Source organism: Canis lupus, chromosome 25, assembly GCF_011100685.1.
Source record: "Canis lupus familiaris isolate Mischka breed German Shepherd chromosome 25, alternate assembly UU_Cfam_GSD_1.0, whole genome shotgun sequence".
Classification (NCBI taxonomy): domain Eukaryota; kingdom Metazoa; phylum Chordata; class Mammalia; order Carnivora; family Canidae; genus Canis; species Canis lupus.
The window spans coordinates 42,820,014-42,837,253 of NC_049246.1; the positions used below are offsets into that span (position 1 = coordinate 42,820,014).

The following is a 17,240-nucleotide window of genomic DNA, read 5'->3' on the forward strand; positions in this document are numbered from 1 at the left end:
CAGGACTTAGCCATTTCTTTCTTTCTTCTTTTTTTTTTTAATGCTCAGGCAGTTGACATTTTTTTCTTGCTATTGTGAACATGAACTTTCCCCCCAATATATTTTATTACCAATTATTGACTCTTATAGAAAGCTATTTATATATTCTATTATTATTATTATTTATAATAATAATATTTATATATTCTAGTCACTGATCACCTTACTGAATCCTGGATAGCATCCTTTTTGGCCTCATACCCAGTGGCATCAGGAAACTTGTACAGGATGCAGAGCATAGCCAGTTTTCAATTCACAGAATCATAATTGGCTCAGCTGATAGAAGCATTCCCAACTTGGGCACTAAGATCTCTGACAATTCTGGGTTCCGTTGGCGAGTGGCTCAGCCATGGCACCCTGGTAACCTTTTGTGTCTCCACATAGACAGCATAGGCAAGACTTAACTACAGTTGATTCGATCTAAGTCTTGGCAGCCTGCCCCATGATCTTTCCAGAACATGAGAGCATGGGACGCTTGTGAAGCACTATGACAGGCCATGTCCCACTCACCACTTTATCTTCCAGAGGTATCATGACACACTGTCTCCTCATATTGCAAGTTCCAATGAGGTATGAGGCCTTCTGCCCCAGGGAGATGGCACCTTTGCTCTTCCTGCTTTTGCCATTTATGTAAGTAATAAGCTGTCTGAATCTTAAAAGGGCACATTATTTCTTTACCAGCCAAATCAGTCAGCCTTGCTTGAAGGGTTCCCAGATCCAATATATTCTGGATAAAGTACCTGACAAAGACTACCAAACCCTGGTAGCTGGTTCAGAGCACACACTACACCCTTTGGGGAAGTATCTCATCCTAAGAAATAATGGCCTCCAGCTGGTTCCAGAGGTGAGTCTTCCAACACGCCACTTCCTTATTCAATAACAAAATTTTGTTGTCAGAATGGATAATGTTGAAGATTAAATTATGTATGCAAAGTGTTTGAAATCATGTCAGAGGCACATGCAGGTATCACTGTGGCTACACACAGTAGAGATTCTGTATTCAAAATGTTAATTCAATCAAAAGGAAGCAATTCTAGTTATCCAATTAGATAGTTGATGGATACTCAGAGGCCACAAAAAACAAAATTGATACGGTTCCCAGCCCTTCCCTTTGTCTATTTTCCAACATAATGATGCTCTGAAAAAGAAAAAAAGAAAGAAAGAAAATTCTCATGTCCTTAAAAGATGATTGAACACTGACCCTCAGCTAATTCCGGAACCTGAGACATCATAACAACCCATCTGATTGAACAGGTTCAGGTCATAAATGAGGTTTTGATCTCCTGGTAGACCTACGCAGAGATGTTTCTTACTGCAATTGATGAAATTATTTATGGGTGATTCAAAAATAAATGTAACTGAAGTTGTCTCCCTTTACTTATGCTATGACTGAAAGGGGAATGGTCTGCTAAGTAGGTAAAAAGTCCAAGGATCCTGTCAGAGAGTAAAACCTTCTGGGCCTGCATTTAGGTAGACTGACTCATTAAGTTCCATCACTGACCAAGCAAAGTATTTTATTCTAGAAGATTTCTCGGGGATCCCTGGGTGGCGCAGCGGTTTGGTGCCTGCCTTTGGCCTAGGGCGCAATCCTGGAGACCCGGGATCGAATCCCACGTCGGGCTCCTGGTGCATGGAGCCTGCTTCTCCCTCCTCCTGTGTCTCTGCCTCTCTCTCTCTCTCTCTCTCTCTGTGACTATCATAATAAAAATTTAAAAAAAAAGTTTAGAAGATTTCTCTTGTAACATCATCTGTTTTTAATCCTTTGCTTCCTAATAAAGTTAGTTTTCATTTAGATTCACCTTTTGAATGTTGGCTCCTTTTTGTTTGCTTAGTTGAATCCGTCATGTGGCTTCATTCTTAACAGTATTATCTAGAATGGGTCCTTTTCAGCCTTCTGCTTTTATTTGTGGCAGAAACAGTAGTGTTCTCCAAATATCACATATATCCCCCTAAGTTTTCCTGCCCCTCACATTAGGCATGGCTAAATGACTGAGACACCGACCAGTGGATTATGATCAGAGGTGGCATATGTCATTTGCAAGGTGATTCACAGAAAGGGCAGTGAGAATTCCCTGTGTAAACTCTCCTGCCACATTGATTAGACGATTTGTTTGGGGATGACAGAGCCTAGAGATTGACCCCACCTAGTATGTGTATTCACTACCACCCCAGGAGGGCTCCCAGATCCACTGTGACTCTGAGCGAGCAAGAAGTAGACTTTGTTGTCTAAGCCATTAAAATTCGAGGGCTGTGTATGGCCCATAAGCATAACCCAGCAAGAACTGGCTAATATGTACCGGAAACAAGACAGAAACACTTGTAGGAGTGGATTTTTAGGGTGTAAGACCAGGAGGGGTAAACATAAGAGTGGATAATGGAGACTCCATTGATATGGAAGCCCTCTCCTCCGATCAGGGCTTAAGGCCCTGGCAAAGGCATCTGAGGCTGGTTTGTCTATGAATGAACTGGCTCCTTGGAACTTGGACAAAATGATAGCATTTAGCAAATGATGTGGAGATGCCCCCAAAGCCTTGTATAGTACCAAGAAGGGGTCAAAAGGCTCAGAGAGGTAGAAATGTTCACATGGGTATATCACACAAAGACATGGCCTGAAGACATGCCAGATGGCTTGTCATCCAGAAGAGCCCAGAGGTCATTCCCTTTACAAAACCAGTAAGAAGTGCATTCTGTGGGAGTGCTAGCATTATTGAGGACCTCACTTTGCCTGTCACCTGTAAACCAGAGTTGACACTGATCCACATCCAATCTCCCCATACCCTTCTTCCTTAGTCATGGCCTAGAAGATGACAGAGATCATTCCTGCAAACAAGAAATAACTTCTCTTGGGGTGCCTGGGTGGCTCAGTCAGTTGAATGTCCAACTCTTGATCTCAGCTAGGTCTTGATCTTGGGATCTCAGGGTTGTGAGTTCAAGCCCCAAATTGGGCTTTCTGCTGGGTGTGGAGCCTATTAAAAAAGAAAAAGAAAAAGAAACAACTTCTCTTTTAGCAATTATGAATGTTCAGGTTCTATCTCAAAAGACAGCCCATTTTAATAAAAGATTAATCTGGACTCTTTAAAATTTGTTATCTTACTTTTGAATGATCTAGCAAATAGCTGGATTTAATGCTTTGTAGAAATGTTGTTAAAGATTCACTTATATGCCAAAAATTCTGATCTGCACATATCTCTTCTAACATGTATGTCCAGAGTAAAAGTGTTTCCAATACCCATGGGATCTATAAAGCATGAGAGGAAAACTGTAATTTGTACTTGAAAAGTGGTGAATCTTGATATTTCACACAAGTCACATTCAGGATTGAGACATTTTGATTATCATTTCTCTTTACATTTCTTTTTTTTTTAAGATTTTATTTATTTATTCATGAGGACACACAGAGAGAGGTAGAGACATAGGCAGAGGGAAAAGCAGGCTCCTTGCTGGAAGTCTGATGCAGGACTCGATCCCACAACCCCAGGATCATGCCCTGAGCCGAAGGCAAATATTAAACCACTGGGCCACCCAGATGTTCCTCTCTCTACCTTTCTAAAGGAAAGAAAGAAGTGGAAACAAGGTTATCAACATTTGTGTTGCCTTACATCCCGTGATTGTGGTGAAATTAAAATAAGCCTTTTTTACAAAGTCCCTTGATAAACCACTACATACTCAATGGCTTTGAGAAAATAGAAATTAGCTCAGTATGAGAAAGCAAAAAAAAAATCTGCCCTGCCATTCATGAGGCTGATATAACAGGTACGGAGAAAGTCAGCTGCACATTTAATAAGAAACATTCTCCTCGGAACTCGTGCAGCTATTAAAGGTCATGACAACCCTTCTTTGAATGACTAGTGCTTCCTCACTCACTGAGGAATTTTGTTGTCAAAATCCACGCACTATCAGAAACTTGCTGTTTGAAATGGTATCAGCAAGGATGGAGCATCTCACCCTTACTTGGATGGTCTAAGGTGCTTTGATAAAGAGATGGAATCTTGATTTCTAATCCAGGGGCACAGCTTCCAATATGGGATTTCCAAAAATAACATTCCACATTTTCATAATTTTGTGATTTTCCAACAATAGGACCCAGGGTCCATTTCACAATCCAGACCTGATCTTCAACACAGCTCTGGCTTGTTTTGAACCTGCATCAAATCACTGCATCCTATAAATTATACTTCAACTCCACCTTTTCCCAAACTGTACAATAACTCTGTTTCCTTGTTTGGCACAATGTCCATGGTTCTCTGGTGTGGTCCCTCTCCCTTGTTACAATGAGTCAATAAATCTATTGGAATACAGGTTTGTTTGTCCCTGACGATCTTAAACCTATTGAATCAGGACAACTTGCTGGAGGATGTCCAGGGGTTGTTTGACTCCTTTCTTTTTGAAGGTAATTAGATAGTAGAACTTCAAAGCTTTCCAAGATTTTTTACCAAAGGATAACAATATTATTACCCAGGAGAGGAATACTTCACATTCTGTGCTCCACAAAAGATAAAGAAGTGGAAGGGAATGGGTGGGAAATGCCATATAAATTCAAGATATCAGTATTAATAGGCATGACAATAGCTAATCAGAAAGCTCTCGTTTGGGGGTGCCTGGGTGGCTCAATCAGTTAAGCATCTGCCTTCCAGCTCAGGGTCCTGGGATCAAGCCCGTGTCAAGCCCCCCGTGTCAGACTCTGCACTCAGTGAGGAATCTGCTTCTCCCTCTCCCTCTCCCCTCCCCCTCCTGCTTGTGTGTGCTCTCTCTCTCTAATAAATAAATATTTTTTAAAAGTTCTTATTTTCTGAACATATTGCTACAACATCAAAACATGAGCCCGTCTATTCAATCAACAGTGCTCATACTATTAAAATATGAATTTATAACAATTTCTTATGTCTTTGCACACAATAGAAAAAGGTACTGCAGAGAAGGGGATTTTAATATCATTAATTCATTTTCATTGTTTGGTGCTTAGAGTAAAATGCATCAGGAAAAAGTAGCTCTGAATTCAGATTCCTAGAATCCTCAAACCCAAGACTTGCACACCAAAGCTGACACAATTTTTGGTGGTGAGCTAGAAGCTTCCTGGCGCTCTTCTCCAACATTTGTTTTCAAATAGTTGTCACTGATGTTCTCTGAATAAATGAAAAAATTTCCTTGCTCACTGCAGTGTGTGTGACCCACCAACATAGAATTTAAGGAACAGAGGTTTATAAAGTTGGCCAGGAAAGGCATGCCCGCTGAAACAAGTTTCCTAAATCACAGCCCAAACCAGTTAATAAGGCAATAAACCCACAATCTTTGGCATTATCTTTTCCACCAAACAATGTCTACTGGACAAAAGTCTATAAGTAAACGTGTAACCTGACAAAGTCAGACCCTCATTAGGAGTAAACGATAAATCAGAACATGTATCCTGTTGCTTTCCTGTCGTATTGCCAAGTGTGGATAATTTGTCTTCATCGCCTGATTGGCCTCTATCTGTCACTCTGGGAGAATATTACAATACGTTTGATTAACAACTTACCATTTCTAGAGACTTGAACAGTAATAACCTGGCAAGGTTAGCAGTACACTGCAGAAAGGAACACACAGCAATAACTTTCTAGACTGGTGGAGACGTGAGCTGCCAAGGTGGTTTTCCTTTATTCCTCTAAAGAAAGTTAACCAGCTAAAAAAAAAAGAAAGAAAAAAAGAAAGAAAGAAAGAAAGTTAGTTAACCAGCTTAGAGCTAATTTAGCAATCTTGCTTGGACATTCCTTATTACCCACTATATGATTCTCTGTTCCTTAACGCTCCAGAGTCCCTGGGAAGCCTGCTAATAATTCCAGGTGGTGACCTGGAGGCTCCTGGTCTCCTCCGCAGCCCTCCCTTCCACGCACTGCTCTCTCTGCAGAGCAATCAGACTGCCCGTATGTGGCCAAGGAACCAACGGAGAAGGAAATTCCTTAAGAAACCTATGTGTTATACTGTATGTTGGCAAACTGAACTCCAATAAAAAAATATAAAATAATAATAATTAAAAAATAAAATAAAAATAAATCCCTAAAAAAAAGAAAAAAAAGAAAAGAAAAGAAAAAGAAAAGAAAAGAAAAGAAAAGAAAAAAGAAGAAAAAAGAAAAGAAAAGAATGAAAGACCAGGGAAGATCATGAAACTCCCCGCATTCCGGTCTGTTCTTTGAACTCAACACACCCCCTTGGTTAACACTGTTTTAGTTGCCATCACCAGGAGCTGAGAAAATTGGGTAGTTGGGCCGTGTTGTGATATTTTGCTAAATTCCTGACACCTCGCCCTTCTACTTCCAATCCTTCCTCCTAATCCCTACACACTTTCTCCGCCTCTATTGCTTGCCCAGGGCAACATTGGAGGATGGATCCGGGAATGAGTGTGTGGATCAGAGCCCTCTCCCCTCCTGCCTCCTTGCCCCCAGTCCCACTCAACTCCCTCACCAACCCAGAACCTGTTGACATCATTTCCCTGAATAATAAGTAGACTTCTAATGTTCAAGATATTAAACATTGGTTAACAACAGATGGTGGGAACACCCTAAAAAATAAATTTAGTTTTTTTTTACTTACGAAAAATATAGCAAGCAATTAAAATGAATCTTTTTGGGGACAAATATGCCTTTTGACATTATCTTCTCTGCTATTATACCTAGTGTTTATTTCCAAATTAATTTTGTTCATAAAATCCATGAAAGAGAAACAGTAACTGCTTGATATAAGTTATAAATCCTGTAAAACTAACATTTACAGATGTGTCTGGTTGTTTTCTCCCCTTCCAAAGGAAAACACATCTGCTGAATTGAGATCTGAGCCTCCAGAACAATGGTCCTGGTGCTGCCTTAAATTCTCCATATGACTTTGGAAAGGATTCTTAAACAGTTATGTGCCAGAGTTTTCTCACCTACAAAACCAGGATAAAAAATAGTTATTACACCTACTCCTTACTGATGTTTTAGAATTATGAGATATTATTTCCTAAATTATTTTTTGAAAAGTTTGGATATAAGCTAATGGCACATCGGAGAACACATGTCAAGATGACTTATTTGGGCTTTTGGGGGTCTTTCCAAGTTTCCAATAACAATATAGGCTTCAATGCAATCAAAAATCACTTACCTTTTTTTGTGATCTACAGATGATAGAGGTTAGTTAAGGCAGAAATCAATACCTCCATTGGAGACATCAGTATGAACAGGTGTGGGGTTTTTTTCTGACACCAACTGTGTGGTGTCTTTTCCAATGATAAATAGGTCATTTCAATACCAGTCAATTCTCCAGCTCTTCCACACCAACTGGGTGTTGAACAATTCAATTCAGTTCTGACACTAACCACCCAGAGTTAGCACCGACCACACAGGGTAAGGGCCCAGTCCTACATGACTTCCCCTACTTCAGACACCAGCTACAAAATGGGGTCCCCAAGCTATCCATGTATCTTCCCAACAAATTATAAATCTGGGAGTTCTCCCAATGCCCCCTTAGGTCCAAAAATTTGCTAGCATGACTCACAGAACACAGGGAAATGCTCTACTTATGATTACAGTTTTATTATAAAGACCGCAACTCAAGAACAGCCAAATGGAAGAGATAGATAGGGCAAGGTACGTGGATGCCAGGGCTTCCACGCTCTCTCCAGCATGCAACCCCCCAGCACATCAACGTATTTACCAAGTCAGGGGCTCCCAACCCCATTGTTCAGGGTTTTTTACTACCAAGGTTTAATCATGAAAGTACACTGGTTAAATCATGGGCCATTGGCGATTGAACTTAATCTCCCACCTCTCATTTCTCCCCAGAGATTGAGGGGTGAAACTGAAAGTTCTAACCCTCTAACTCTCATAGACACCCTCTCACCGCTCAGGAAACTTCAAGGGTCTGGGAAACTGGGTGCCAGGAAGTAGAAACAAAGACCAAATGCCTTTTTTTTTAAATCATACCACAAGAGGCAAGATCACGTGGAAGGAAAAACAACAAATAGAAATATGCTAGCTTGTTTCTACTCCAATGTTGACACATGAACATACATATTCAGTGACTAGGATCTTGTCTGCCACATTTTTCAAAATGGCACACGAGGTAAGTACAGAGAATGTGTTCCCAGCATCGACTGGGCCATCGGCTGTAGAGTGCACTCCAAGTACAACACGTCAGGAAGCAGGACCTCTGAATTCAGATGTCTGATGGTCTGTAGCCCAAAGCTAGCAGCCCTCGCTCTTCTCATCCGGGCCTTGTCCTGGTGCTGAGCTCAGAGCTTCTGGGGGCTCTTCTTCCTCGCTGGATTCACTGCTGATCACTGCACAAAGAAACAAAACCCCTTAGGGATCTCAGCGTGGGGCCAAGGAACCAGCAGGAAACCCCATAATGGGGGGATGCCAGGAAAGATCCAGCTGCTGGGGTAAGCTCTGGGGAGGAATGTCCCTGCTCCAGATGGTGCCCATCTTCTCATGGAATCCTGGGCCTACAGGTTAACAGCGGGGCTCCAGGTACTCTCCCTGGACGCTGTGTAAGGACAGGTGACCACAGTGCCCAGCTCTAGTCATCTTGCTCCCCATCTTCTGACCACTCACTCCCTTCTTCCCCTTGCAGCTGTCTCTCCCCACTTCCCTACCTCTGCTTCTCTTTCTCACAGCTCATACCTCCTCTCTCAGCTCAGCATGTTCTCCTCAGCACTCTCTGTTTCCACCTGATGTGTCTTTTTGTCCCCTTATCTCTTCTTGCCATCTCGCTCTACACACCTCCTTAGCGGCCCCCGTTCAGTACCTTTCCACTTCACCCCCAGTTCTCCTCTGTTAGGCAAAATCTCCTTCCCTGAGCACCAGGGTCTCCCTCTCCTGCATCCACCCCATCCTCCCTGGGCTGCCTCCTGACACCTTCGCTGCGACACACGCAGTGTCACCACATCATACTCCCTCGGCCAGCCTTTATAATGTCTTCTTTTCTTTTCTTTTTAGGATTTTATTTATTTATCAGAGAGAGAGAGCATGCACAAGAGGGAAGGGGCAGAGGGAAAGGGAGAAGCAGACTCCTTGCTCAGCAGGGACTCAATCCTGGGACCCCAAGATCATGACCTGAGCTAAAGGCAGATGCTTAACCAACTGGGCCACCCAGGCACGCCTCCCTCGGCCAGCCTTACTGATTATTTCTGATGCTTGGTCACACGCTATCCCTGCTGGCTGGCCTTCTTGGTTAGTTCTGAGGTGACAAGATGCAATCGTCTTCTGCATATTCACCAGATCCACAACACAAGATTGTACTGGGTTTTCAGATCTGGAGAGCTCTGTCCCTGGAATACATACATAATGATCCAGAAAGAACCCTCAGCTGTCTCCCCGACCCCCTGCTCCCCTCTCTCCCCACTCCCCCTGGGAGGGTCGCCCTAGCACTACCCCTTGCCTGCTCGCCTACTGCCTCGCTCTGTGTCAGGACCTCTGTGTCCTTCTCTCTCCACCTCTCTGGGGCTTTCCTTTTTACCCTGAAATCCACCTTTTTGTTTTTCCTCTTTTCTCTTAACCTACTATTCTCATTCACTCACTGAAAATTATCTTGGCTGAATTTTGTGTTTATTCTTATGTCCTTTTCCACAAAGGTGGCTTAGTACATGCCTACATAAATATACTTAGAACAGTTTTTATAAAATCCTCCATACAAATACATCAGTAATGTAATGTTTGCCAACACATGGCAAAATGTTTGCCAGCCCCTTCAGGGCTTTGGAAACACTGTCCCCGGGGACGACGGCCTGCAGCAGAAGCTTCTATGAGGTGGCCTCCCCCTGATGCTAAATATCCCACCACGTCTCCTCTCTCTTGGCCTCATTGGCCTCCAGCAACGTTCCATTCACTCCCACTGAACACTCTGTCTTCAGGGTTTCTTTGTGTCCCTCTCTACCTTCTCTTTTATTGGCATTTGCTTTGTCCATATGATCTTTGTCACTCTCCCTTGTGTAAATTGTCAGTTTATCTCCTCTCAGCCATGGCTCTCATGTCATCTCTCCATCTCTGTTTTTCTCAGGCTTACCTGGACCCTCTACCTGCCTCTAGGCCCCCAACCCTAGTCTTGTGTGTTGTCCTCATGTCAAGGGTAGCATCCTTCCATCACTCCAGATTTCTCACCAGGCTTTGACCACAACTCAGAGCCCCTTCCCCACCTCTACCTCTAGGATCTTCTCCAGTGATCCTGCTTACTGGCCAGTCTGGCCATCACACACATTATTTCCATGCTCCTGTGACAACTTCTGGCAAGGCGGATAAAGCTGCCTCCCTGCCAAACCTCCACCCAATGGGAGAAGTTTGGATCTCATGTCCATTTAGGTAAAACCATGCTTGCTCCTAAAACTCATATTGGATGGTCCAATCCACCTACCTGTCTGCACTCGTCCTCCACACAGGGCACCCTCCTCCACTGAGGATGCCAGCTCCCCTTTCTGTCTTGCTTCCAGGCCAGGGGTAGGATGAGGAAAGCAAGAGGCCCAAGGCCCCTAATTTAAGGAGGCACCTACTCTTGGGTTCTCTTTAAATTTCGCCCCCTAGGCCCTACAGATCTCACCTCACATCTTAGAAAATGTGCCTCCCTCACATCTTAGAAAGTAGTCAGAGGCTGGGCTCAGGTGCCTGGCCTCTGACCCCTCCACATAATGAGCTATCCAGATAATGGGTCATCTATGACACAGGATTCAGTCAGTTACCTTGCCTATCACCCAAGAAGGCTGCACACCTTCTCTGACTTCCTCTTCCTTTGTTCTTAAAACTTTGGCTTCATCAGGTGCTGATGAGTGAGAAAAGGAGAGACCAGAGCCAGTGACCAGAAAACAAGCTAAGGAGTGGCCACACTGAGCTCTGAGGTTGGAGACAGAAGTGAGCTGCTCCTTGTGCAGAAAGACTTCCTGCTCCAAGACTCCGCCCAAAACCCAACCAAGTCTGGCTCTGCCTCTCTCCATCCCATTAGACCTCAGTCCCTTTCTCCCTCCATGTCCTACCAGGATCCAACCTTCAGGCATTGCTGCTCCCATCCTAGGATGATATGTCTGCATCCCAGACTCCACTGTCTTCTGTTTCCTCATGTTCCTGTCTCTCTTTCCCGCAGCCACACTCTCTGCTCAGTCCCTCCTGCCTCCGCCTTCCTGACAAGCTCTCTTCCATCACAATTTCCCAACTTCCATGTCAGGCTAAACTGGTTTCTCCTTTCTTGTTCTCTCCGACTTGCTGATTGCCTCCACTCAATGCACAGAAATTAAAAGATATACCTTTTGGTGATAGCAGTGGCTCTTGGCAGTAGGAAGAAGGAAATGGGGAGTGAAGTGGGGTTGCCCATTGAGGCAAGTAGTATGTTTTGAAAGTAGATAGAGGGGGATCCCTGGGTGGCTCAGCGATTTAGCGCCTGCCTTTGGTCCAGGGCATGATCCTGGGGTCTCGGGATCAAGTCCCGTGTCGGGCTCCCTGCATGGAGCCTGCTTCTCCCTCTCTCTGTCTCTCTCTCTCTCTCTCTGTCTCTCTCTCTCTCTCTCTCTCTGTCTCTCATGAATAAATAAGTGGGATCTTAAAAAAAAAAAAGACAGTAGATAGAGGTGACAATGACACAACTTTGTAAATGTACCAAATATCACTAAACTGTACACTTTAAAGTGGTTAATTTTATGCTATGTGATTTTTACCTCCATGAAGACACACACACACAGGCTCTGGGTTCAGAATGCCTGGGTTCGCCCTTGCTCATTGGACCCCAGGCCAACTGCACACACAGTCTCTAGATTTTGGTCCCCTTATCTGCAAAATGGGCACATAAGCAATGCTAACCTCCAATGGCTGCCTGAGTGCTCACCCCACCACTGCCAGAGCAAATGTTCTGCCGTGAGGTGTAAATAACATGGTTATTTTTATTGTATCTTAACCTTTTCTTCTCTTTCTTTCCCTCCTTCTCTCTCTCAAAGTACTCACATCCTCCCCTCCACCTTTCTATCACTTCCTCTTTTTTCTCTGTGAACAACTAACTGGCTTTCTTCTTGAATATCTGGGCTTCTGAACAACATCCCCCACACTGAGAACAACATCCCCCCCCTTCTGCCATCGTCAAAGGTCTCCTCTTTGTCATTGACCATGGGCCAGAGTTCTTAGCCTTTCACAGCTTCACACTGACGGTCATCTCTGGAAACTCCTAATTCGCACTTAGGTTCTTGCTTCACTCTCCAAATTATGGGGCAGAAAGTCTCTCTTTGCCACCTTTTGTCTTGGATTCCAGAGTCATGTCATTTTGGAATCAATACAAAGCCACACTCATCTGCCTGCCTCATGTCCCTCTAGCATCACATTCCCTCTAGCATTCCTCTAGCATCACAGTTGCCCTTCCTGAGTTCTATCCTCTTTGTAACCAGGAAACAAAGGTTGTATTCTTTCATAGTTACCTTGTTCACAGCTTGGCTCAGTGCTGGGAAGTTTTTGTGTCTCCTCGCTATCATCTTCCTGGGGAAAATATTTGTCTTCAATTACTAAACAGAGAAAAAAACTAATTAGTGGTTTCAGGCAAGTCATCACCACCTCATAATTAAGCATCTGGACCCCCCAAGAATCCAGGAATTGAGCAGGGCCTTCTGGACCCCGGATCAGTTAATCTCAGTGGCTCCTAATTTGATGGTGTTTATTCCTTTCCCTGGGACATAGAAGAGAAAAATACACACATGCAAATCCTATAGGTGATGAGCCTGTTGGGTTTAAGGATTATGGAGCAGTGGGAAAGTTATAAACAGTAATTAATCACTCAACAAAATGACCAGAGAAGAGTGAAAGCTAATCTCACTATAAATTTTGTAAGTGGAATGTGTCTGTGAACTGTAGGAAGGAAGAGAGAGAATTCTTCTGGAGAAGAGCAAGGCTCACAGAGAGATCCATGAGTATAAAAGAGAAAGCCCAGCTGCTCTAAGGATGCTGCTAGAGGAGAAGAGGGTTGGGGCAGGGAAGGTGAGTGCTTCCCAAAGAGACAAAGCAGAGGACACCTGGAGGAATAAGACAGACCTCCCAGGGGCCCAGATCCCAGGAACAAAAGAAGGACACTCTTCAGCTCTGAGCAGGGAGCACAGCTTGCAATGCTGGAGGATGGCCCACAGGCCTGCCCCAGCAGCTGGGGAGGCCACCAACCAGGGGAGGCAGGGACATCAGCCCAGCGCCTCTGCCTGTAGGTGACCCAGCACACATAGGAGGAAAGAAATAAGCCAGGAAGCCTGAATGGGGAAGGGAGGGAGGAGAGGGAGATGGGGCCATGTCTACAGGGATTCCAGGGAGGAGGGGACACCAGGGAGGAAGAGAACCTGCTGCCCCAGGGCCCATGGCAAGAGCTCCTCCTGGGGTAGGGCCTGCTAGGGTGAGTTCCACAGGACAGTGGGAACCATGGGTGCTTTGTCATCCCACGACCTGGACTCAGATCCTGGCAAAACCAGGTGGAAGAAAGGAGGAGAACAAAGGGAAGGATGAAGAGGGCCAGTGCAAGTGGGCAGTCCCACGGGGGCTTAAGGGGCCCTGAGTGTGGGATGAAGGTTGGCACCAAGCAGCAGGAGAGAATGCTACACCCCACCCCACAGCCCCCAGATTCTTGACTTTGGGTCACTGACCCATAGCTTCTGTGGACAACAGAGTCTGAGAGGCAATAGCTGCTACCTCCCCAGGGGCAGGTGGGCAGCAGCAAATGTAGGTGCAGGTCCCCCACCCCCCGCCCCCAGCTGGGGGAACCTGGAACCTAACACAGGTGATGTGGACACTTAACCTGGAGAGAATCAGAGCCCCTGAGATGTGGGCAGTACAGGTAACCGCCATTCCCTTTGTTCCCATGGCCTGGGACATCCTGGTCACATATATAATATTGACCTAAGACATGTAACTTTGTCTCAATGAAGCTTTCAACAATTATTGACTTGAAATTTGTTCCTAGATATTTGATTATTTCTATTCCTTTCTCTAACTCAGGTATTAATATAGAAATTATTGTTCTGGGGGGAGGGCAAAAGAATCTGTCTTCTCGCATGCATCATTTTCAGGAATATAAACAGAAGTATCTTTTGGAGGAAAGGGCACAGGAATCTGTTTTCTCCCAAGGCACTTCTGAGGATAGAGTTGATTACCTGAATGTTGAGGACTACATTTTTTTGTCCCTAAAACACTATATAAAATGGATTTTAATAAATTTCTGCTTTAACACTTAAAAAAAAAGAAAAAAAAAGAAATTATTGTTCTGGATGCCTGAGTGGTGCAATGGGTTGAGCATCCCACTCTGAGTTTCTGCTCATATTGTGATCTCAGGGTCCTGGGATCAAGCCTGGCAGCAAGCTCCTTGCTCAGCGCCATCTACTTGAGATTCTCTCCCTCTCCCTCTGCTCCTTCCCCTGCACTCTCTCTTTCTCTCTCAAATAAATAAATAAATCTTTAAAAAAAAAAAAGAAATTTAAAAAAATAAATAAATAAATAAATAAAAATTAAAAAAGAAATTATATTGTTCTTATTTTAATCAATGTACTATTTTCACAAATTAACACACTCCCTACTTTATTTCAGCTTCTTTTGATTTTTCCCCTTGCTTAAGAATTGATGTTACTTCCTTATTTTTATGAAAATAAAACTCCAATTCCTCAGAAACCACACAATCTGCCTATGACCATCATGTCATAATCAGCCCTCCTTACTGCCTTGCCCTTCCACATGCAGGCCTTGCTTCTGTGCTGGGGGGGTTCTTGTGACTTCTTGATTCTTTATGTGGAGCTAACTTTTTATCAGACTATCTCAGATAAGGTTTTCTGTGGGAATTGGTGACAATCTGGTCATCTTAGAAAAATGTCACAACGTGCCCAGGAACACTTCCTCTTTATCAGGCACCCATGACACAAAATAATTACACATTCCTGGAAGAAGAAAAAGGGCTGTAATTAAACCTACATGAGGTCCTAGCAGAGTAATCATCTGATGGATAATTTTAATGTTAAGACCAGAGAACACATCAGTTTCTATTAGTGGTGACTCATTCACACTGACAATCACAGATCCTGGGACAGGGTACACATTTCGTGAATACTTGTTAAACCATGAACAAGGGGTAGTGGAAAGGGAGGTGGGCGGGGGGTTGGGGTGACTGGGTGACAGGCACTGAGGGGAGCACTTGACGGGATGAGCACTGGGTAATATGCTATATGTTGGCAAATTGAACTCCAATAAAAAAATAAATTTTAAAAAATCCATTTGATTGCAAAAAATGCCTGTTAAACCAACAAATGAGTGAATGAATAAATGAGGAGTAGACCTGGACCCTAAAAGGGAGAGGAGAGTATTGATTACCATTTTTGAAGATTCCAAGAACATGAATTAAGGCAGGATACTCCTTCAGATGAACCCTGCTGAACAGGACTTGTAGAAGTGACCTATCAAAGGTCTTCTCAAGGCAGCAGAGGACATCATATGCCACTTTCTCTACAGGAATTAAGTTTCTGTGGGCTTCCTGAGATTTCTTTTAAAAAAGTGCAATGAGAAAAGAATATAAATAATTTCAAAATTAAAATAGTTTCAAAGTTAATCACTAGGAAGTGATTGCATAGAACATTCATTCCACTTTCCCAGGTAGATAGACTATTATTTTTCATGTAATATTTTAGAACTTCTTAAATATTTGATCAACTGCTTAAAATAACAAATGAACTCTTCTTATTGACTTTTGAACTTTCATCCTGCGTAGGCTGTTTCAAGAGTAGACCTTATAGTAATTCTGTTGGCCTCACAGCAACTACTGCCTGCCCTCCAGGTATGAGGAGTCCTGAGAGGGCTTCAGGATGTAGGCAGATGGTCCTGCCATTGCTGTAAGGAGCACATGGGGAACTGCACAATCATATGGTACAGAGGTAGCTCCTCTATTTCCCTGGGAGAGCTCACTGATCCAAATTTACTTGAATGCTAAGACTCTAGAACCACCTTACAAAACATAAACCTTTAAAGGACACAATAGCAAGGCAGAAAAAATTGACTTATAATAGCACAAAATCCCTGGGGATTTCATTTGACATAGTGGATTTTATAATGGAATACTGCCCCAGTGCTCTTAATTATTTTAAGTTTGTTTAATTTTGTTATACTATATAAATCGCTAGACATTTGCAAAGCTATCAGTTTCAATTCTGCCATAGGACTATTCCCATCCATCTCACTGCAACATGTCCCACAGAAGACAAGGGCTTTAATTAGAGCAGAAGCATGGTTATCGAGGTCTGCTTGCCCTGTCACCCTCGACCTTATAAGAGGATTAACTCACTTAAAAGAGTCTTTCCATGAAGAGTATGGAAGGACCATCAGTTAGTTAGAGATACTCTAAATTCTGAATCCAGGATTCCACACATAAATTAGTGTGGGGCTGGGTTATTATGGGGAGATATAATAAACTTCACGTACATTATAGATGTCTTCCGTGATAAAGGAGCGGTCTCTGAGGCTTTCAAGGAAAGGAAATGGCTTTGTTATTGCATTTGCTATCTCCACCTTATTTTCCTTGAAGTGATTCAAAAGAGCCTCATGGGAAATCTTCTTGTTCTGGCCTATTGAAAACATCCTAAGGAAAAAAATACAATGAGAGAATGAGCATCAAGTTGCCCTTCCCCTCCCCCCCAAAAAAACAAAAACAAAAAACAAGCAAACAGAAAAGTCTAGGTAGGCCCAGATGTTTCCCTTGTAAATTCTTTAAAATATACATTTAAGAAAGGCTATTACTGATCTTACACTGATTCTGCCAGTGAATAAAGAAAAAAAAAGGAAAACAGTCCAACTTCTAGAGTTTGACAGCATCATCTTGATACAGAAAACCTGACAGAGACACCACAAAAATGAAAAGCACAGGTTGCTATCTCTCCTGGACACAGGTGGAAAAACATGTTCCTACATAATGTTAGCAAATCAAATCCAGCAATAGATAAAAAGGATAAATACATCATAACCAAGAAAGTAACTTTCTTAATCTAGTAAAGGGTATACACCAAAAAAAAAAAAAAAAAAAAAAAAAGCTAAAAACCAACAAATATGCCTAACATCATACTTCAAGGTGAAATATTAAGTATTTTCCCACTCAATTTGAGAATAAGATAAAATGTGTACTGTCTCCATTTCTATTAAACAATTACTAGACATTTTAGCCAATGCAATAAGGTGAGAAAATAAATTTTTAAAATATACCTGATAGGGAAGAACTATAAC

At 43.0% G+C, this 17,240-nt stretch overlaps 1 protein-coding gene and 1 long non-coding RNA gene across 4 annotated transcripts in view; both read right to left on the reverse strand.

The window, feature by feature from the left end:
- Positions 1-28: 28 nt before the first annotated feature.
- On the reverse strand, positions 29-7,051 carry LOC119865960. The gene is made up of 3 exons (XR_005378785.1): positions 6,779-7,051; positions 5,555-5,698; positions 29-3,005 (listed from the first exon to the last, which is right to left on the reverse strand). It is a non-coding gene; the product is annotated as an uncharacterized LOC119865960 (long non-coding RNA).
- An 896-nt stretch (positions 7,052-7,947) lies between these two features.
- LOC100686622 (nuclear body protein SP140-like protein) overlaps positions 7,948-17,240 on the reverse strand; it is a 42,473-nt gene continuing 33,180 nt past the window's right edge. The window contains exons 2-6 of one of the 3 annotated variants that reach the window (XM_038574137.1): positions 16,446-16,602; positions 15,345-15,513; positions 12,434-12,517; positions 9,170-9,319; positions 8,012-8,329 (exon numbers count right to left, since the gene is read on the reverse strand). In XM_038574137.1, the coding sequence (XP_038430065.1) occupies positions 8,235-8,329; positions 9,170-9,319; positions 12,434-12,517; positions 15,345-15,513; positions 16,446-16,602 (655 nt within the window). In that variant the 3' untranslated portion in view covers positions 8,012-8,234. Of the gene's footprint in view, positions 8,330-9,169; positions 9,320-10,398; positions 10,668-12,433; positions 12,518-15,344; positions 15,514-16,445; positions 16,603-17,240 lie in introns of those variants that run through there. The other 2 variants (XM_038574138.1, XR_005378782.1) reach the window with 2 other exon arrangements.